Source organism: Salvelinus fontinalis, chromosome 9 (genome assembly GCF_029448725.1).
Source record: "Salvelinus fontinalis isolate EN_2023a chromosome 9, ASM2944872v1, whole genome shotgun sequence".
Lineage (NCBI taxonomy): Eukaryota > Metazoa > Chordata > Actinopteri > Salmoniformes > Salmonidae > Salvelinus > Salvelinus fontinalis.
The window spans coordinates 39,014,112-39,037,199 of record NC_074673.1 but is presented as its reverse complement, the minus strand read 5'-3'; the positions used below and the strand labels follow the sequence as shown (position 1 = coordinate 39,037,199).

The following is a 23,088-nucleotide window of genomic DNA, read 5'->3' as shown; positions in this document are numbered from 1 at the left end:
AGAGACAAATTAGATGGTAACACTAGCAGAAATCCAGTTATATGGAATACGTTCATTTATACTGCGTCATGTTCAAATACTACATGAGAGGGATTAAAACAAATACTTAGCAGACAAAACACAAACATGGCCTGAGAGCTAAGCTGAGGTTAGGTTACAACACATCTGCCACGCTGATCCTCAACACAGAGGCCCCTCAGGGGTGCGTGCTCAGTCCCCTCCTGTACTCCCTGTTCACTCATGACAGCGCGGCCAGGCACGACTCCATCACCATCATTAAGTTTGTCGATGACACAACAGTGGTAGGCCTGATCACAGACAACGATGAAACAGCCTATAGGGAGGAGGTCAGAGACCTGGCCGTGTGGTGCCAGAACAACAAGCTCTCCCTCAACGTGATCAAGAAAAAGGAGATGATTGTGGACTACAGGAAAAAGAGGATCGAGCACGCCCTCCATTCTCATCGACGGGGCTGCAGTGGAGCAGGTTGAGAGCTTCAAGTTCCTTGGTGTCCACATCACCAACAAACTAACATGTTCTAAGCACACCAAAACAGTCGTGAAAAGGGCACAACAAAGCCTATTCCCCCCTCAGGAAACTGAAAAGATTTGGCATTGGTCCTCAGATCATCAAAAGGTTCTTCAGCTGCACCATCGAGAGGATCCTGACTGGCTGCAACACTGCCTGGTATGGCAACCGCTCGGCCTCCGACCGCAAGGCTCTACAGAGGGTACTGCGAACAGCCTAGGACATCACTGGGGCCAAGATTCCTACCATCCAGGACCTCTATACTAGGCAGTGTCAGAAAAAGGCCCTAAAAATTGTCAAAGACTCCAGCCACTCTAGTCATAGACTATTCTCTCTGCTACCACACGGCAAGTGGTACCGGATCGCCATGTCTAGGTCCAAAACAGCTTCTACCCCAAGCCATAAGACTCCTGAACATCTAATCAAATGGCTACCCAGACTATTTACATCCCCCCCCCCCCCCCCCCCATTTTTCGTATTTGGTTGCATTACAACCTATAAATTAAATTGATTTTGATTTTGATTTCATGTAATGGACATACACAAAATAGTCAAAATTGGTGAAGTGAAATGAAAAGAAAAACGTGTTTCAAAAAATGCTTTGAAACCCTTAAATAAGATCTTGTGCAACAAATGACATTCAGAAGTCACATAATTAGGTAAATAAAGTCCACCTGTGTGCAATCTAGGTGTCACATGATCTGTCACATGATCTCAGTATTTATACACCTGTTCTGAATGGCCCCAGAGTCTGCAACACCACTAAGCAAAGGGCACCACCAAGCAAGCGGGATCATGAAGACCAAGGCGCTCTCCAAACAGGTCAGGGACAAAGTTGTGGAGAAGTACAGATAAGGGTTGGGTTCTAAAAAAAGTATCAGAAACTTTGAACATCCCATGGAGCACCATTAAATCCATTATTAAATCATGAAAAGAATATGGCACCACAACAACCCTGCCAAGAGAGGGCCACCCACCAAATCACACAGACCAGGCAAGGAGGGCATTAATCAGAGAGGCAACAAAGAGACCAAAGATCACTCTGCAGGAGCTGCAAAGCGAAGATTGAAGTATCTGTCCATAGGACCACTTTAAGCCATACACTCCACAGAGCTGTGTTTTACAGAATAGTGTCCAGAAAAAATCCTGTTTCAGCCTTCCAGAGATTTGAGACTGGGACGGAGGTTCACCTTCCAGCAATGACCCTAAGCATACTGCTAAAGCAACACTCGAGTGATTTAAGGGGAAACATTTAAATGTCTTGGAATGGCCTAGTCAAAGCCCAGACCTCAATCCAATTGAGAATCTGTAGTACGACTTAAAGATTGCTGTACACCAGCGGAACCCATCCAACTTGAAGGAGCTGGAGCAGTTTTGCCTTAAAGAATGGGCAAAAATCCTAGTGGTTAGATGTGCCAAGCTTATAGAGACATACCCCAAGAGATTTGCAGCTGTAATTTCTGCAAAAGGTGGCTCTACAAAGTATTGACTTTGGGGGGGGGGTGAATAGTTATGCATGGTCAAGTTCTGTTTTTTTGTCTTATTTCACAATAAAAAATATTTTGCATCCTCAAAGTGGTAGGCATGTTCTGTAAATCAAATGATACAAACCCCCCAAAAATCAATTTTACTTCCAAGTTTCAAGGCATCAAAATAGGAAAAATGCCAAGGAGGTGAATACTTACACAAGCCGCTAGTGTTTTTGCAGACTGCAGTAAAGTACAATGTAGTATTTACTGTAGTATTTTAGCAAACTGTAGTGTACTGTAGTATTTTTTGGGACATTACTGTCGTATTTACTAAAGTGTTTCTGTTTTTCAACTGGAAAAAAACTATTTTCCATTATCTGTAGGCTGGTAGTTAGATAGGTAAGTAGGTAGCTAGGACTTGATTCTGAATAGAGAGTTCAGAGCTTCTGCTCTTTTCTATAATCTGTAGGGAACACAATATATGGTCCTTGGCATGTAATATATGGTCCAATATATGATACTTGGCATGTACGTTTCTCACTTACAGGTGGCACAAATTGGGTTATGGAGAAGGGGAATTGGCAGGGTATATACAAATACTGTAGTATTTACTCTACCTACATGTACATATTACCTCAACTAACTGGTACCCCCGCACATGAACTCTGTACCGGTACCCCCCGTATATAGTCTTACTATTGTTATTTTACTGCTGCTCTTTAATTACTTGTTACTTTAATTTCGTATTCTTATCCTCATTTTTTTAAACTGCATTGTTGGTTAGGGGCTCGTAAGTAAGCATTTCACTGTAAGTTCTACACCTGTTGTATTCGGCGCATGTGACTAATAACATTTTATATGAATTGATTTGATATAGAAAAACACCCCTAACACTGAATTCTGAACGCAAATAGACAAATAGAGATGTGCCTTTGATTCCATACAGAAGATGAAGATGTAAATGTAAATGTATAGGGCTATGCCAAGGAATTGTAGCAAGGCAGACCAACTATTCCAAGGCTGTCAAAAAAGAGGGGGTGCTTGGGAGAAGAAAGGAGAAGAAAGGAGAATAAATTGAGAGAGTAAAGCCTTGGGGCATGTATAGCAGAGAGAGAGGATTAAGATAGAGAGAAAAATAGTCAAAAAGAAACAGAAAAGGAGTGGGTAAGTAAACAGAAGGGGGAGAAAGGCTTGCCAGGAGAGCTGGGCTCAGGGTTGCTCAGTTTGCACAGAAATGTCAGAAACAGTGTGACATTGTCCCGTGCAGCCTCCCCTGATGCCTGCAGTCCCCACAACAGAGACAAACACATCCCACTGCCACCACTTACTGCTACACAGACCACCATACTGAAATCTCATATCCATACAGTAAAACACACACAAATCCAATTTGCATAATTTCCATGGTAGTTTAAAGGGCTTGTTTAGGGAAATGTTGCTTCTACGGTATAGTTAAGTTATTCTTGAAGCAAAATGGCGTGGAATATTGCAGAACAAATGCAGGTTAAAGGGTGAGGTAAATAAAATAAGGCAAGCACAGAAACATGATTGGTGCTCACACATTGTTATCCAAATCACACACACATAAGAAAAACACAAATACACTCATGTATAGGCAGTGTTTCACATGAATGTAAAGTATGGGAGAGTTAGGGTTAACCCTGGTGGCGTGTGGTCCAGGGGCCATAATACTGACAGGCCAGGACAGACTGGGGGTCCAAGACCCGTCCACCTCTGTGATTATTGAGGCAGGGGTCAGGGGACAAATGCTGAGTTCCTGATTAGGAAGGTATTGGCAGAGGGCATAAATATGGGACTGATCCCTGTAACCTCATCTCCCACCCACCCCCGTCCACCCCTCCCACATAGACAGCTACATTGCAACTGTGCACCTACATGAACAAATACTGTAGTGTATAATACAGTTGGAATACTTTAGTATTCACTGTTTTATTTTTGCAGACTTTACTGTAGTATTCACTGTAGTGGTTTTTTGCAGACTTTAGTATGTACTGTAGTATACTATAAAATACTACAGTATACTGTACTATTTACTCTAGTGTTTTTGCAGACTGCAGTAAAGTATAATGTAGTATTTACTGTCGTATTTTAGCAAACTGTAGTGTACTGTAGTATTTTTGGGGACATTACTGTCGTATTTACTAAAGTGTTTCTGTTTTTCAACTGGAAAAAAACTATGTTCCATTATCTGTAGGCTGGTAGTTAGATAGGTAAGTAGGTAGCTAGGACTGGATTCTGAATGGAGAGTTCAGAGCTTCTGCTCTTTTCTATAACCTGTAGGGAACACAATATATGGTCTATACTTGGCATGTAAGTTTCTCACTTACAGGTGGCACAAATTGGGTTATGGAGAAGGGGAATTGGCAGGGTATATACAAATACTGTAGTATTTACTACAGTAAAAAAAAATGTGGACTGTAGGGTTTTGTGAATAATACTGTAGTATTTACCATAGTATTCAACAGTATACTACACAATTCTATACTAAGTACTACAGATGATTGAGGGATACTACAATGTGTAGTATAGTATGCTACAGTATACTACAGTTTACTACAGAAGTCTACAGAAAATGTATCCCCCTGCCCCCCCCCCCCCCCTCCAGCCCACACCAACCATGAGCAGTGTAGCAGTGAAGTGAGAGCAGGGATTGAATTGACTCCTCTGTACATCATCAGTCCTATCCCTCATTTCAATTTGATTTACCATGGCAACTGCTCCAAAGAGATGTCAGATGAAGACATAGTGAAATTAAATCAAGACCAGAGTGTCTATGAAACATATAATTGCAAATAAAACAAATCAGCATCCATCTTATTAAACCGAGTCACGGGAGGACCTGAATGTACTTTGTAGATAAAAATTGAATTCAAACTAGGCAGAAAATGAGTTCTGCAAAGTGATGGCAGCTGAGTTTGCGAAACCTTGAGTTAACTTGTCTCCGTAAACGGATTCAGACTTAAAACTAAGATGATTCATCTGTATTTTGGCCTAAACCTCCATAACCCAATAAAACCTAGCCTGCTGGGTATTTGTCATATTCCTGAATCCCACACAATTCGCTGCGAGGCTTTTAGCCATAACTTTATAAAGAGCTACAGGGAACTCTAAAGTAGTTCCATCATTTGGCCCTTTGGCTATTAGAAAAACCTGCTTTGGTTCACAATATTAGTTCTATGTGCAACCAAAAACCCTGTGCCTACTGTTTTATAGCCCCAGTGATAGCTAGCACATCATTATGCTTTCATTAGCCTAGCTGTAAAGATCCATACAGGCAAACACTGCAGTTGAAGACTATTGTCACCATGGGGAATAACACTGTGTTACTCTACTGACTGTGTGATTAATGTCTCTTGCCTGATGACTTTTCAGCCTTATCTTCTGCTGCTACAGCTGCTACTGAGTGTTATGTACAGTATATTTGTTTGTGTGCTAATGATATGAGCACAAGTCAGCTCTTTACAGAGTTAGGTACTGATATCATCTCTGCTCTGTCTCATTACCCTTTTGTGTTGTGCAAACTCACTGTCTCTGTCTTTCTTTCGCTATCTCTCTCACACACTAATACAGACACGCGCGTACACACCCACTAACACACACGCACACGCACAGGAGGGTGAGGTCCTCTGTGACTGGTGTAAGCCAAAAGTGTTTGAGGTTGTCACAGTAACCAGCCCAGAGAGGTTGAGGAGAGAATGAGGACAAGGGACCAGAGCCGGGGATAGCAGAGCAGCAGAGCCAGCTGGAGAACAGAGGAAAAAGTTCAGACCTCCAAAGGCTCTGCTCTGTTTCCCTGACTTTTTAATTTATTTCTGCAGCACACAGAAGAGGAGAGGAGAAAGGAGATGTCATCCACTCTCCAAATGGTCTGCTTCCTGTGTGAGTCATTAAACAACACACACAACAACAATAGTCCCGTAAAATGAAAAAAAGGAATGAAAGCTCAAATGATAATGCTCACATTTCTATGGTCACATTGTCTGACAAGGTATGAAACACGTGTATTAATCTGACATTAATGGGGGGAAAACATGTTTTCTTCAGAGATTCTTGATGAATGTTTTTCAAAGTTCAGTCTTGGTGGATGTCTTTCAAAATTGAAGATATAGTCAATTCTGTTGTTAAGTACGGTACACAAATAATCAATATGACACCATAATTACTCCTGCATTTTCCTGGCCCTTTTTTGTCCTCTCAGCTGCTTTCAGGTCGTCTCAGACATCAGACCACCATTAACGCAGCAATATGAAGTCGGGTCAAAGAACGGTCACAGCTGACAGTGGCAGTAGGCTGATGATGACACTGCATCACTATCTTCATACCAGCTTTCCCTTAACCGTGGTCATCTTCACTAGGAACTAAAATAAGGCAAATTACCCAAAACGTGGAGGGAGTCCCTGAACTTGTTCAATCCTAAATGCTTTCGTTCTCCATTGCAAAATGTTTAGCACATTTTTGCACTGATTAATACGACCCTGGTCAACATTGCCATAGATAAGCAAAGCGAGCACCGCCACCTACCTGTAGGTGAGCCCTCCAGCACCTCCCCAGCGTAGCGGGTCTCCTTGAAGATGGGCCTGTTGTCATTCTGGTCGTTGACGTCCACCAGCAGGGCTACAGGACCCTCCACCAGCTTCCCACTCAGGTCTGTCACAGACACCTCCAGCTGCAGACAGGACACACAAGGGTCAAAGGTCAGGACAGGAGTTCAGTTATACAGCTGGTATGTCAAGGTTTATACAGAATGACATTCATTTAGACTAGTGAAAGCATAGAATACCTGATTGTCTGTTACACGCCTGAGAGATAAATGTATCAGAAAAAGCGCAATTCAATCAAAAACTAGTCAATCAAAAACACACACACACACACACACGGCACACACACACAGGCAGGTAGCACATAGTACACAGTAACTACAATATTTCACCATTCTTAAAAGAACTGTAAACTCTATGTAAAGAGCGGCGAGTCGCGCCAATTGAGTACTACTCATTTGTCTCTGTTCTCTCTCTCTTTCCCAACACTACAGCAGCAGAGACCATCATTTTATGAATAGATGGACAGTGATAAAAGTTAACGTCCGTCATTTTAATCTCTCAACCAGCAGGAGAAACGAGTGCTAGCTAGTTCCTGTTCCTGACTTGAGCAGATGGATCTGGTGTTAGTGACCTGTGCTGCTCTTCCATGTTACTGAGGAGCAGACACAATGAGAGGACACATTAGGCCTGCCCTCAGATATGAAGAGGTCCTACAAAGCTTCAAACCAAAGGAAGCCGTTCAAACCCACTTCCCAGCTAGCACATAACGTTCTGAGAACCATATGTTTCTTAGAGCTTGATGATAGCATGGTTGTCCTATGGTTATTTTGCCTACAACCTTCCCACAATGTTCTGGGAATGGTACAGGATACCTAGGTAGAAGATAGCGTTCTGAGAACCATATGTTTCTTAGGTGGCAATTTCAGTATAACATTTCCTACAGGTTTCCTTGTAGTTTTATTTAAAGTAACGTTTTCAAATTGATCAAAGAACGTTAAGAAACAATGTTCTTCTGTGGGAATTTCAGTACTTCAGCATAACGTTTCCTACAGGTGTTTCCTCGTGTTCTCAGAACATTAAGAAAACTTTCCATAAAAAAAACACAAAAAAATGTTGGTAATGTTGAAAGAACCTTCTAAGAATGTTATTTAAAATAAATATACATTCTGTTCTCAACGACAACAAAACTCTCTCTATCCTCTGTGTGATCACGCTCTCTGAGGCCGATGTGAGTAAGACCTTTAAACAGGTCAACATTCACAAGGCCGCGGATTACCAGGACGTGTACTGCGAGCATGCGCTGACCAACTGGCAAGTGTCTTCACTGACATTTTCAACCTGTCCCTGTCCGATTCTGTAATGCCAACATGTTTAAAGCAGACCACCATGGTGCCTGTGCCCAAGAACACGAAGGTAACCTGCCTAAATGACTACCGACCCGTAGCACTCAGGTCTGTAGACATGAAGTGCTTTGAAAGGCTGGTCATGGCTCACGTCAACACCATTATCCCAGAAACCCTAGACCCACTTCAATTTGCATACCGCCCGAACAGATCCACAGATGATGCAATCTCTATTACACTCCACACTGCCTTTTCCCACCTGGACAAAAGGAACACCTATACTCCCGTTCAAAAGTTTGGGGTCACTTACAAATGTCCTTGTTTTTAAAGAAAAGCAATTTTTTGTCCATTTAAATAACATCAAATTGATCAGAAATACAGTGTAGACATTATTAATGTTGTAAATTACTATTGTACCTGGAAACGGCAGATTTTTTATGGAATATCTACATAGGCGTACAGAGGCCCAGTATCAGCAACCATCACTCCTGTGTTCCAATGGCACGTTGTGTTAGCTAATCCAAGTTTATAATTTTAAAAAGCGAATTGATCATTAGAAAACCCTTTTGCAATGATGTTAGCCCAGCTGAAAACTGTTGTCCTGATTAAAGAAGCAACAAAACTGGCCATCTTTAGACTAGTTGAGTATCTGGAGCATCAGCATTTGTGGGTTCTATTACAGGCTCAAAATGGCCAGAAACAAATAACTTTCTTCTGAAACTCATCAGTCTATTCTTGTTCTGAGAAATGAAAGCTATTCCATGTGAGATATTGCAGAGAAACTGATCTCGTACAACGCTGTGTACCACTCCCTTCACAGAACAGTGTAAACTGGCTCTAACCAGAATAGAAAGAGGAGTGGGAGGCCCTGGTGCACAACTGAGCAAGAGGACAAGTACATTAGAGTGTCTAGTTTGAGAAACAGACGCCTCACAAGTCCTCAACTGGCAGCTTCATTAAATAGTACCCGCAAAACACCAGTCTCAACGTCAACAGTGAGGAGGTGACTCCGGAATGCTGGCCTTCTAGGCAGAGTTGCAAAGAAAAAGCCATATCTCTGTCCACTGTCTGATTTATTTTGCCCATCTTAATCTTCTATTTTTATTGGCCAGTCTGGGATATGGCTTTTTCTATGCAACTCTGTCTGGTAGGCCAGCATCCCGGGGTCGCCTCTTCACTGTTGAAGTTGCCATACAGGTCATACACATTTCCCATTATAAATCAGACCTATCGTCAAACTGTGCACGTGTGAACGAGCATGAACTAAAACTCTGCCTGAATTAACGCCCATCATTCACCTTTTATGGTGACAATAACGCCATTATTGGCTGCATACTTTGGTAGTATTGGAATTAGGCCAAGATGGTATATCTAAAGGAAATATCAATGGCGAACTTGATCAAATGTCTTTGGAGGTGTTGGCAGAAGTTATTTTTTTCAGTGACATTTGCTGTATCGGACCGTTTCTGAAACACAAAAACAAACTACTGTGGACCTGTAAACAGATCGTTTGAATGTAATAATGTTTTGCATTGACTTTCTCCCAAACCTAAATGTGCTGCAATGCCCACAAATTCTGAAACATTGCCTTCTCTGAAAAATGTTTGAACTACAATAGGCCTACTTACAGTGGTAGCCTACACACTTCAATGCAACATATCAACTGTCTGTTCACCTGTAAAATGTTACTGTAGCCTGTTATAAACCACGCTCCCTTTCCGATGCATAGAGCAAATACTTGAAATCATAATAGCCTATCTATTCATTTACATTAGAGATAAGGTCATTTGTTGTATGGCTACTTGGGGAACATGAACTCATCATGGCCAGAAAAGGTGCAATGTTCATGATATATGTATTACGTTTATAAATGAAACATTGTCTACTCGAGAAATGTGACATTACAGTATTCAGACGTAGCCTACAAACGTCAATGGAAATTTTTGGATCGCATAGAGCAAAATACTTTAAACACCGGAAGCTTATCTATTTACTACTGAGAAGTGGGTCCAGTTAAATGAGAGATGGGACAAATGGTAGCCTATCCTAACTTGTTGTAGGCCTATTGACTATTTTGTACGAAACCATCAGTCAGAAAAGGTGAGGAATTTATTATGCAATGATCATGGACATTTTTGGTTATGAATACGTGATAATATATTCCCCATTTGCACAAGGCTACTTTTGCCTTCTTGCAAAACAATTCTTCAACCACTAGAAACTGCATACGCATGGTCTATACATTTTGTCTCGGGAACAGGGGTGGAGAAATATGATTTCTTTCTTTCAGTGTCTCTTGAAAAAATATGAATGCGCGTGTAACTTGTTTGAGACTTTCTTTGACACTGTTATGCAAGCAGAGTATTTCAATCACATAAAATATGTACCCAAGATGAACTGAAGTCTTACCAGAACAGCGTGCCATTGTTTCCTCAGCTTTCATTTGCTTAAAACAATCTTTCTACTGTTTTGGAATTATTGCATTTTCTCGCAGGTCCATAAACTAAACAGACAACTTCACTGGTGTTAACTAGATTACTAATGCATTCATTCTATCAATGTAAAAGTGTTATTCTGGTGAGCATTACTTTATTTAGTCTTCTGGGGCAACAATTTATGACAGAAGAGAAGCTGCATGTATCAAACTATAGTTGACAAACACATGGCCCACCAAATGTCGGAAATTATTATATGGCCTAAATTATAAACAGAAACGTATCTAAATTAGCGGTGAAAGGAGCCTAAGCCAGTAGGCTACGGTGTATCAGCAAAATAAATTGTGGAATTGTTATGGCAGCTCGAACTGCGCAGGTATAGCCTACTATTTAAGTTATTTGTTTGACAATCAGATGAAAACATTATCACACAACAGCCATGATATGCGAAACTGAGCTTGTGCAGATCGCAAAAACAACAGTAAACGGGATAAGATATTTACATGCCACAGTATCCCGTCTTAGATCAGCATGTCCCAGGCATTCCCAGGCTTTCTCATAACCGGGACACAAGCTTTTTCGGGTTATTTTGAACAGGATATGATGTTTATATGTGTCGACTCAAAAATGGAATACTTGAGTATCCCGAATAACAACGGGATATTGGTGGGCATGCAAATGTGGTCAATGTGCCTGAGGATTAAAATCCACCCGTCGACCAAGCGATTTAACATCTTAAATGTGTCGTCCACTTCAACGCTGAAATAAGATGTTAATTTTTCCCTACCTGACTCAGAGTAAAAGTTTATATGGAGAGCTACTCATTATGCTCATTGCACTCTGATATATGATTCTGTCTTAAGAAACCATCACGTACCGGTACCTTGAACGTGTTTCATCCCAGTCTGGATCAGTGTCATTTCAACAGATGAACATAAGGAGCCGCTCTCAAACATAACATCATTTGTGTCATTCTAACATCACCTTTGTCTACCCTATCACACAATAAGCAAAACAAATGCCCCTTCTTCCTCTCTGCTGTCCAATAGGAATAGCTAACAGGATAATTCCCGAGAAAGACCAGACCAAAGGTATCCATCACAAAGAGTGGTGTCAGTGCTCTACTCCTCTCTTATCTAGCATATTAGCTGCTCCTGCTCCCTTCACTATCAGTAATGCATGACACCACTCCCCGTCTTTATCACACAGGTCATCCTCTCTCCCTCTATCTCCAATGGTGGGCCCCAGGCCCAGAGAACAAGGCATAATGGTAGTAATGACAGAGATGCAAGTAAAGTGAGAGAGTTAGGGGTTAGAGGCCTAATGGCCCTATAGATCATCAACTCCTCTTCTCACTCCTCGGCGGTGTAGTCGGTGGGGAAGCAGCAGCACACAGACAGACTACAGTACAGTAGCAGGGTATTTCTGAGGGGCCTTTTCCTCTACCTCTGTCTTCATCAACGAAACTGTTGACTCTCAACTAATGGTGCTCACACGAGAAAACTCACAATCTCATCTTCTCCAGCAAACCATGTCCCACGCAAACACACAGGCAACAAACATAAAAACATATGGGATATACACTACAAGACCAAAAGTATGTGGACACCTGCTCGTCGAACATCATATTCCAAAATCATGAGCATTAATATGGAGGTGTCCCTCCTTTGCTGCCATAACAGATTCCACCATTCTGGGAAGGCTTTCCACTAGATGTTGGAACATTGCTGCAGGGATTTGCTTCCATTCAGCCACAGGAGCATAAGTTAGGTCGGGCACTGATGTTGCTCCAGAGTCCAATGGCAGCAAGCTTGACACCACTCTAGCAGAAGCTTGGCATTGGTGCTCTTAGGGTTGTGTCCGGCTGCTCGGACATGGAAACCCATTTCATGAAGCTCCCAACGAACAGTTATTGTGCTGACGTTGCTTCCAGGGGCAGTTTGGAACTCGGTAGTGAGTGTTGCAACCGAGGACAGACATTCTTTTACGCGCTACACGCTTCAGCACTCGACAGTCACGATCTGTGAGCTTGTGTGGCCTACCACTTTGTGGCTGAATCGTTGTTGCTCCTAGACCAGGGGTGTCAAACTCATTCCACGGAGGGCCTTGTGTCTGCAGGTTTTTGGTCTTTCCTTTCAATAAAGCCCTAGACAACCAGGTGTGGGGAGTTCCTAACTAATTAGTGATGTTAATTCATCAATCAAGTACAAGGGTGGAGCGAAAACCCGCAGACACTCGGCCCTCCGTGGAATGAGTTTGACACCTGTGTCCTAGACGTTTCCACTTCACAACAACAGTACTTACAGTTGACTGGGGAAGCTCTAGCAGGTCAGAAATTTGACAAACTCACTTGTTGGAAAGGTGGCAAAAAAAAAATATCACTGAGCTCTTCAGTAAGGTCATTGTACTGCCAATGTTTGTGTATGGAGATTGCATGGCTGTTTGCTCGATGTTAGACACCTGTCCAACGATGTTGAGTTAATAAATAATAATAAAAAGAAAAATAGTAACACTAGAGTAGAGCTATATATAGGGAGTACCGGATAGATTTTTTTAACAATCAAACACATATACTAATCCTGACAACCATACACACACGCACGGTCCCACCTGCTCACAGATGCACACACACACACACACACACACACACACACACACACACACACACACACACACACACACACACACACACACACACCGAAGCAGGAAAACATGAATAGGGTAACAGCTAAATTAGATAACACATTCATTTAGGGATATTTAGAGACACAAAAGGTTTCTTTCAGAGACAGGGATTTATAAACAGGCCCCCCTGTGAGTCCTATTGAAAGTCTCCCTGACATACACACCTCACAGCACGCCGTGCCTGAGTGACTAAGATAACATTAGCTGTGATTGAGGCACCTTACGTCTGATCATTGGAGAATGTATCACATCAACAGAGCCGTCATCTGCATGGGAGACAAAGGAAGCATCTTACATAAGCCCGACTTCAAACATTGGCCTGTGAATACCGTATGCCTGTAACAACCTTTCAAACGTCACCTGCCCCTTAAAACACCTTTGATTTGGCAGTCGCTCAGCGGCAGCCAACACACCTCAGCTAAATGACATCATTTACCTTGTACTCTTACCTGTTGTTTTCAGCTATTCCCTTTCTTACAAATATCTGACAGCTGTTTACACTCTGTCAAGTGTACTTACTCTCACAGTTAAAGGCTGCTACACACTTTTTTTAACCCTTATTTTACCAGGTAAGTTGACTGAGAACACATTCTCATTTACAGCAACAACCTGGGGAATAGTTACAGGGGAGAGGAATGAGCCAATTGTAAACTGAGGATGATTAGGTGACCACAATGGTATGAAGGCCAGATTGGGAATTTAGCCATGACACTCTTACAATAAGTGCCATGGGATCTTCAGTAACCACAGAGAGTCAGGACACCATGTTTAACATCCCATCCAAAAGGCAGCACCCTACACAGGACAATGTCCCCAATCACTGGATTGGGATATATATTATTTTTTTGACCAGAGGAAAGGGTGCCTCCTACACCACTTTCAGCAGCATCTGGTCTCCCATCCAGGGACTGACCAGGGCCAACGCTGCTTAGCTTCACACGCAAGCCAGCAGTGGGATGTAGGGTGGTATGCTGCTGGCATAAACTATGCAAGTGCAGTGCCGGTGTGCCATCTTCTACATAGTTCTAAGTACTTTTGTGTGGCTCAAATTTTTGGAACGGACCATATTGCGAAGGGTGTGTAGTGCCCTTTACACTTACTAGGTGAGCACTCCTAGTGCTGTACAGAGAAGTGCAATTAAATGCAGTTCATAACTTCTGCGTACTGCACAGCCGGTGGATGACCATGTCATGATGCGAGGCTCTCATTAGAGACTGTACTGGAGCACGGCCCCCTGCTTCATTTCCTCATCACTCTGAACCAGGGCCAGATTAATGAGAGAGACCAGTGAATTATGAGAGCGCTAAAGGCAGTCACACCATCCACTGCCCACTGAAGTGTGTGACTGCACATCCATTATGTATATATACATTCATTATTCATACATACTCCGGGTATCAGATTCAACTCATCGCTTTACCGTCTACATATTATCAGGCGGTCTTCTTATGACAAGCATTTTTATTGGGCATTAGAACATTTGACCTTAGATCACCTGAGATTCTTATCTCTAAGTACTTGGAATAAGCACTTGTCTGTAGCCCAGGACCTCTAATCGAGAGAACGTAAATCATGGGTGAAACTCTACTACAAGTCAGCTAAAGCCACGCAGTGAGACACGGCTTTGCATACTGCTGAATAAGTCAATTGAAGTAGAAGACAAGAGAGACTACAATGATTGAAAATGTGATCAGTCTGTGCCAACAAACCTAGCATAGCCTACATAGCATTCATCAGAATCCAAGCATGGTAAGATTAACTTTCCAACTTCCACAAGGTAGGATAACACTTTTCCAAATGTGTTACCCTTCATCCTTCTCTTTTTCTTTCTCTCAAAGAGACACCTGGGACCATGAAACACATGTTTCCCCCATAGTCTCACACATGTTCTGTAGGGTTGACTGAATTAGCACACCCATGCACCGCCATGGCATGTGCCCAAGTAGCATCTCAGAATGGATGAAAGCCAGTGGCTGCAGGGGTGCTGCATATTTAGGAGCTTATAGCACATAAGAACCTGTAGCCTACCGTACATTACCATCATCAGTCCCTTTATGCTCCTGGGGATAACTAGCTCACTTCTTAAAGCCCAAGGGTCAACATTAATGGAGAATTCTAGACAAAAAGAAAATGTACTGTAATTTAATACACTGAAAATACAGTCATTGGGCATTCTTGGCTAAATCTGCATGCTGAGCAAGCTTGTGGTTCCCTGAGAAAACGAGTCAAAGGCAGTGAGAGAACTTCACAGTTCAAACTAAATCAATGACAGGCACGCTGGCCTAATTTTCCAGTGCCATTCCCGAGAGGGAGGCAGCTAACTACCATGGGCCCAGTGGCTCTGCATTGCATTCTGTACACAGCTCTGTGCTTGTTAAGAAAATGAGGTAGCGGTTTCTGTCGCGGATCACTCCAAATATTTCCTCAAGTTGCAAATTGGTATGTTTGTAAGAGGAGGCAGTGATTTCATTTGGAGGGAAATTACTTATTAAAGGCAGGGAGAATGAGAGAAGATGGTCTTCTCTCGCTGGGGAGAAAATTACACCCTGTGCACATCCCTGGCTGTCACAGCCCCGCAAATGATCACTATGAAGCCATTACACCATGTTTATTAGCTGAGCTGGCCGTGATTTCACAAACTGTGAAGATCAGACTACTCACCTCTCTCTCTCTCTTTCTCTTTCTCTCTCTCTTTCTGGCTCTTTCTTTCTTTCTCTCTCTCTCCCGCCTCTCTATGAGTGGTTCGGTCTATTTCTATTTCTCTATTGTGACGACCCTCCCACTCTGTCTGCCGTATTCTCTCTTTGTTCTTGTTTCCTTATTAGGAAGTCGGTGGGCGGAGTTTGGAGGGTCGTCAGCTACATGGGAAACACCTGGGCCCGGTGTCTCCCAGGATAAATACACCACTTCCCCATTCATGGGGTAGACACTCTCCAGGCAGACACCTTGATAGATTTGTTTGTGTTTCTTGGTGGTTTTTTGGTTGTTTGTTTTAGCATCTTTCAACACCCTGCATTATCACATTCATGCATGCAAAACACTCACTTACACTACTGATTACTGATTACACACACCATTGTATATTATACTTAGTTACTTTAGTTAATAAATATATATTTTGTTACTCCTTTTCTCCACGCTGTCTCCCTTTTGTTACGGGCTTTGAGCCGATTCGTGACACTATCTTTATCACTCTATAGGCTAAGAGATCAAAGATTTCACATTGAGCCATTAAGGGCAATTCCACTGTAAAGGATCTAACAAAAACCTAACAAAAACCATTGGTTTCAAAGATTAACAAACCATACAACTCTATGCACAATAACTACTTAAACAATTTACACAGTAAAATAAGTAAACGAATTTACTGGAAAAATTTTGCAGATGCAAAGTTTTGGAACAGAATTATAGTAAAATCTCCCTCAGTTTTATTCTGTTGCCAAACTTTTTATCTGTACATTTTTTCTTGTAAATGTGTTTTTGTTAAACTTTGTGCATAGAGTTGTATGGTTAGTTAAACCTTGAAATCAACCATATTTGTTTGGTGTTCATTTTTAAGTGAAAAATCTGAGTCAAGAGCTCTCTGCTCTCCTTTATGACAGTTCAGCCCTCTCTGAGTGGTTTGCAAGTTCTTTCTGCTTCCCTCTTATTCAACATTCAAGTCACCTCTACCATTTACTGTATAGTGAATAAAACACAATGCATCATCTCAGTTTGAGTCATGTACCATTGATAGCTCCCACATTGAGCTCGTTCCCCAAGCAGGGGTCACGTTTTTCACGCAGAAAGAACTGATAAAATGCATAAGAAATATCTAACTGCATTTTGTAAACACAGGTCTAAAATGCTTCTTATTGTCATTTCTGCTCGTCATAAGACTCATTTTGTTCTTCAGTTGCACCTCTCCCCTATGATGAGAATTCACAAATGGGCATTCCATCAGCAGACAGCGCGCTGGTACTTTTCTCGGTGTAGCCTATTTCTCTCTAGTAAAATGCAAGATACACTTCAAACAAAACATTAGGGAATGTAGCTATGATAAACCTTAGAAATATGATGACCATGCATCGTTTTTGCAAAGAATACCTTTCTTTTTCATTATAAGCTCATTTACTTGTGTGGCTCCTAGCAAAATAGCGTTGCACTTCTGTTGTCATCTGATGAAAATGAAGCAATTTTCTGCCGAATGTGTTGTACTAATGTATTTTCTGTGAATGAAAACTGTAGTTGCACGCCCCTGATCACTCTATTGAAGCAAAAAAACACTGTTGACTTTTAATCTAAAACGCAGGTGAAATGGTTTAAAATGCATATTTTTTTGATGGTCTGTGTTGTCACAATTAAGATTTCTGAACTCTAACTTGACCCCTGCCAAGGCCTTGGTCCTAAAATGAACATTCATGAAAATAATTTCTGAGGCACACACCTCGTACTCAGAAGAAAATACTCAGTAACCTTGACATGAGAATGACTGTTCCTCTTAAGATGCAGAGAGCCATTTACTGGCTTCCCTCCCTGGACTACAGAAACCACTAAAACACGCTTTGAACAAGCATTATCTCACTAACACAGAGGATGAGGGGAGTTAGACAGCTGCAGAAGCAACACCATGTATCGCATGTTAAAATGCCTCTGTTTCTCTCTAATCAGTTCGTAATGCTACATAGAATTGGCTGCTAACTACATCAACTCTTTAGGAGAAAAGGCTTTGGTTAGCTGAAAGGCTTAAAGTATCTCAAACTAACCCCCCCATTTCTCTCTCTCTCTTTATTTCTCTCTCCACTCCTTTCTCTCTCTCCACTCCTTTCTCTCTCAGTATGAACACCTTTGCTTTGAATCTGTAATCCCTGTGGGGGCAGCTAGAGAATGGGTTCATTAGAGAAGAGGGACCTGTGCTGTGGCTGTGTGTGGCCTGGACAAGGGCTGTGGTGGTCATTAAATTGCCGTAGGCTGAAGGCTTCAACATTTAGCAGACAAGGTATCCCCTGCCATTATATTATATGATTTTATAGTAAGAAGAATATAATTGAACTTAGCTGAATAAAATAGAAAGAATAGTTTTCCCATTCCGGAGCGAGTGCGCATATGAAGTGGCTATGTTGAACACAAAAGTTATAATTTGAAACAGATCCTATATGCTTGATTTAGAGTTATTTGGCAACTTTAGCTGTGAATAATACAAACCTTAGAATGTCTTAGAAATCAAAACATATAAGGGCTGCATGATGCGAGTATATTGATGATTTGAGAAAGTCACAAAAAAAGCTTGTGCTCTGTTCCTTGCCTCAGGCTGCGATCGCTGTTCTCTCATCAAGTGATCATATTTTCACCCATCGGACTATTCTCAATTTAATCTTGTCTTTAATAATATGTACAATTAGTTTCAATTTAGAATGTCCCATTATTAAACGGGCAGAAACAGGGGTAAGAGAAAAAACACGTGAACCATATGCACTCCAATAGCAAATAAAGGCCAATTTCTCACCGGTTTGTTTTTCAATCCATTGTTTAATTTTCGAGTATAGGCAAGACCAATTATGTACCAAAGACATCTTAAATCTGTAAATTTGTTTATGTTTTTCTGCCCGTGCGTAATATCCGGTAGGCTATGTATTGCCACCATTTTAATTCAGGCTTTTTGGGGTGCGGGGCTCATGTATAGGCCTATTTATTTATTTTTTTTTTATTTAACCTTTATTTAACCAGGCAGGCCAGTTGAGAACAAGTTCCCATTTACAACTGCGACCTGACCAAGATAAAGCAAAGCAGTGCGACACATACAACAACAGTTACACATGGGATTAACAAAAGTACAGTCAATAACACAATAGAAAAATATATATACAGTGTGTGCAAATGGAGTAAGGAGGTAAGGCAATAAATAGGCCATATTAGCGAAGTAATTACAATTTAGCAAATTAGCACTGGAGTGATAGATGTGCAGATAAGGATGTGCAAGCATAAATACTGGTGTGCAAAAGAGCAAAAAAGTAAATAAAAACAATATGGGGATGAGGTAGGTAGATTGGATGGGCTATTTACAGATGGGATGTGTACAGCTGCAGCAATCAGTAAGCTGCTCAGATAGCTGATGTTTAAAGTTAGTGAGGGAGATATAAGTCTCCACCTTCAGTGATTTTTTGCAATTCGTTCCAGTCATTGGCAGCAGAGAACTGGAAGGAAACACATTGCCAAAGGAGGTGTTGGCTTTGGGATGACCAGTGACATATACCTGCTGGAGCGCGTGCCACGGGTGGGTGTTGTTATTGTGACCAGTGAGCTGAGATAAGGCGGAGCTTTACCTAGCAAAGACTTATAGATGACCTGGAGCCAGTGGGTCTGGCGACGAATACGTAGCGAGGGCCAGCCGACGAGAGCATACAAGTCGCAGTGGTGGGTGGTATATGGGGCTTTGGTGACAAAACGGATGGCACTGTGATAGACTGCATCCAGTTTGCTGAGTAGAGTGTTGGAAGCTATTTTGTAAATGACATCGCCGAAGTCGAGGATCGGTAGGACAGTCGGTTTTACGAGGGTATGTTTGGCAGCGTGAGTGAAGGAGGCTTTGTTGCGAAATAGGAAGCCGATTCTAGATTTAATTTTGGATTGGAGATGTTTAATATGCATCTGGAAGGAGAGTATACAGTCTAGCCAGACACCTAGGTATTTGTAGTTGTCCACATATTCTAAGTCAGAACCGTCCAGAGTAGTGATGCTAGTCGGGCGGGCGGGCGCGGGCAGTGATCGGTTGAAGAGCATGCATTTAGTTTTACTAGCGTTTAAGAGCAGTTGGAGGCCACGGAAGGAGAGTTGTATGGCATTGAAGCTAGTCTGAAGGTTTGTTAACACAGTGTCCAAAGAAGGGCCAGAAGTATACAGAATGGTGTTGTCTGCGTAGAGGTGGATCAAGGAATCACCAGCAGCAAGAGCGACATCGTTGATATATACAGAGAAAAGAGTCGGCCTGAGAATTGAACCCTGTGGTACCCCCATAGAGACTGCCAGAGGTCCGGACAACAGGCCCTCCGATTTGACACACTGAACTCTATCTGAGAAGTAGTTGATGAACCAGGTGAGGCAGTCATTTGAGAAGCCAAGGCTTTTGAATCTGCCGATAAGAATACAGTGATTGAAAGAAAGCCTTGGCAAGATCGATGAAGACGGCTGCGCAGTACTGTCTTTTATCGATGGCGGTTATGATATAGTTTAGTACCTTGAGCGTGGCTGAGGTGCACCCGTGACCAGCTCAGAAACCGGATTGCACAGCGGAGAAGGTACGGTGGGATTCGAAATGGTCAGTGATCTGTTTGTTAACTTGGCTTTTGAAGACTTTAGAGAGGCAGGGTGGGATAGATATAGGTCTGTAACAGTTTGGGTCTAGAGTGTCACCCGCTTTGAAGAGGGGGATGACCGCGGCAGCTTATCCCTATGCATATGCATAAGCTTTAATATGTATACTGTGAGGTGAGTTTTACAAGGACAATATTGTTTGATAAGTGTTTGATATGATTTTCGATTACACTTGCATTGATGTCAGAATGATTATAGGGACAATTAACGCCCTGTGTACCAGGCCATTAGCTACCTGATGGTCGTTAGCGAGTTGGGTACTACCAACACATGTCCCGAGTGGATAAGAGGAGCTTACTGTGACTCAACGGCACATGTCAAACTCATTCCACGGAGGGACGAGTGTCTGTGAGTTTTCACTCCTCCCTTGTAGTTGATTGATGAATTAAGGTCACTAATTAGTAAGGAACTCCCCTCACCTGGTTGTCTAAGTCTTAATTGAAAGGATAAAGAAAAACCAGCAGACACTTGGCCCTCCTTGGATTGAGTTTGACTGACTCATGACTACCAGTGTGGCAGTAATACAGTCACCCCAACAGCCCTAGCCTGGACCAGGGTAGGGCTCTCCTCGTTGTCAGGGGGACATAGAGCTGGGCCTTTATCACCACCTTAAATACACTCAAAAAGGACTGAATGGAAGTGCTGAAAGAGTCAGGTCATGCATATGGAAGCCGCTCCATTTCAGCGCGTTTGAGATTCACTCTATTCATCTCCTCGAAGGCATTCAAGTCACCGCACTGCAGAGAATTCAAAGGGGGCCTGCTGCACGCGCTCCTCACATCCCATAGAGACTGCTCTGCTCTCCTGCAGCTATGCCTGTTTCAAGCTACCTCTACCTCCAACACATAAAACCTGCCTCAGTGGATATACTTATTGGCTGACCTCAAAACTGCCACCCCTGGAGGCAGAGAGGGAGGATTTCCTACTTTCCATAAAGCACTACTTTGCCTTCACATTGTCAAACGAAGCAGCAGGGAGGATTTGTGTGACTGGCCAAGTCTTTGCGAAACAGAGGGATGGAAGTGTATTCAGGACCAAAGCCTTGAAAACCAGAAGGAAGGGACTGTTTAATTGGCTGTGAGTCTAATAACAAAAAGTGAGGGAGAACGTCCAATTGTACCTCCTGGCCAGAGATGTGTTGAATGTAGCCTACAGGGAGAACAGACTGAGAAAAAGTCCATGTGGCTTCGACTTCATTTGAGTTCACACCTGTTCACAGTCTGTTGAATGAATTTCATAATCCACTATTCTAGTATTCTGTTTTTTAGAACAGATAAAAGGGAGTTTGCTACACAGAAAGTCTTTACATGCTTGAGATCTAGCATCAAATTGCATCAATATCATAATGTTGCCACAACGCCATTCTTCTCAATCTTCAGAGCAGAAGTTCCCATTTCAAGATGATCTCTTTTATTAAATCTCTCTTGGGTTCCTAATAACTCCTTTGGTCCAGTGAGCTAAAGCACTTGCATTGGCAACAACAGTGTCTTGTGTTTGTGCATCTCTGGTGTTAGACAGGGTGTGCTGCTTTCTAGTTCCTCATGCAGTCAGGGCTGCTCAGGGCAGCTTTTCACACAGGCCCACTGGGAAAGGCTCTAATCCACAATTCCTGTCCACATCTGTTGCCTACCTACAGTACAAAGCACTAAATATGAGCTCTGTTGAAAAAAACAAACCGTTTTTTTATTTTTCACGTTTTCCTGGCCATGCTTTCTTGTTGAATCTCAGAGGGAGACATACTGAGAGGACAATGCCGAGAGAATTGAAGAGAGGGACTTATAGAGAAACCAAGAGAGCGACATTGAGCGAGAGAGAGAGAGCGGGAGAGAAAGAGAGATTGTTTACAAGAGTGAGGGAAAGAGAGATGGATCATCAATCCCAAAATTCATGTCCCTGGTGGGAGGATAAAGACAGCAGATGAGAACTCCGTCTGCTCTGTTGTCCGTTGTTGTGTCTATCTGCTGGACTACTGTTGCATTTCCAATCATATCACTTAACCCTTAACCCTTAACCCTTAACCCTTAACCTTAATCCTTAACCATCACTACCCAACCAACCATCCAGCTCCAGGTACAAATTAGGCTGTTTGCCTTAGAAAAATGCTCAATAAATTGTGACTTTATTAACATATCGTCTACTTTGCAAACACTTTATGTTCAGTAAATCTGTCAGTCGATGTTTACAGGGTAATGATTTCCACATAAGCTGTGCCTTGTAAAGAATGTTTGGGAATACTATGGGACTGTTTCATTTCTTCACAACAGGAGAGGGAATCATCTGCCCACATAGTGGTGCCACGGTTTTCAGGTTCGGTGTCCAGTGGGTCACTAGGTGGCCAGACACCTTGTGATTAAACAGCTATTGATAATGGTCATTCAAAGGACTCGTTCATCTTCTCTGTCATCATAAATATGTAACAGGTGTATAAAATAATTTAGATAATAAATAATGAGTAACACCATTTTTTTTTTTTACAAACGCTGGCCTTGAAGATAAAAATGTATATGCAAGTTCTTTGTTTTTTTTGTCTCCAATATGTAAAAAAGTTTAACCGTATTTGAAATGTCCTTCATCACATCAAAGATAAAGAAGACCTTGTGATGTGTGTAGATATAAATAGCCAGTCTTTAGAGAGATAGAATGGGAGGGGGATGAAATGATAGTAGACAGATAATGATATAGGGCCGGAAATCTTTTATAGAAGCGGCTAGATAAA

General features: G+C 42.1%; 1 protein-coding gene across 1 annotated transcript in view; it reads right to left on the bottom strand.

Annotated features, from left to right (window-relative positions):
* cdh13 (cadherin 13, H-cadherin (heart)) overlaps positions 1-23,088 on the bottom strand; it is a 570,143-nt gene that overhangs the window by 261,982 nt on the left and 285,073 nt on the right. Inside the window, exon 6 of the mRNA XM_055934321.1 lies at positions 6,540-6,684. Within this exon, the coding sequence (XP_055790296.1) occupies positions 6,540-6,684 (145 nt within the window). The remainder of the gene's footprint in view (positions 1-6,539; positions 6,685-23,088) is intronic.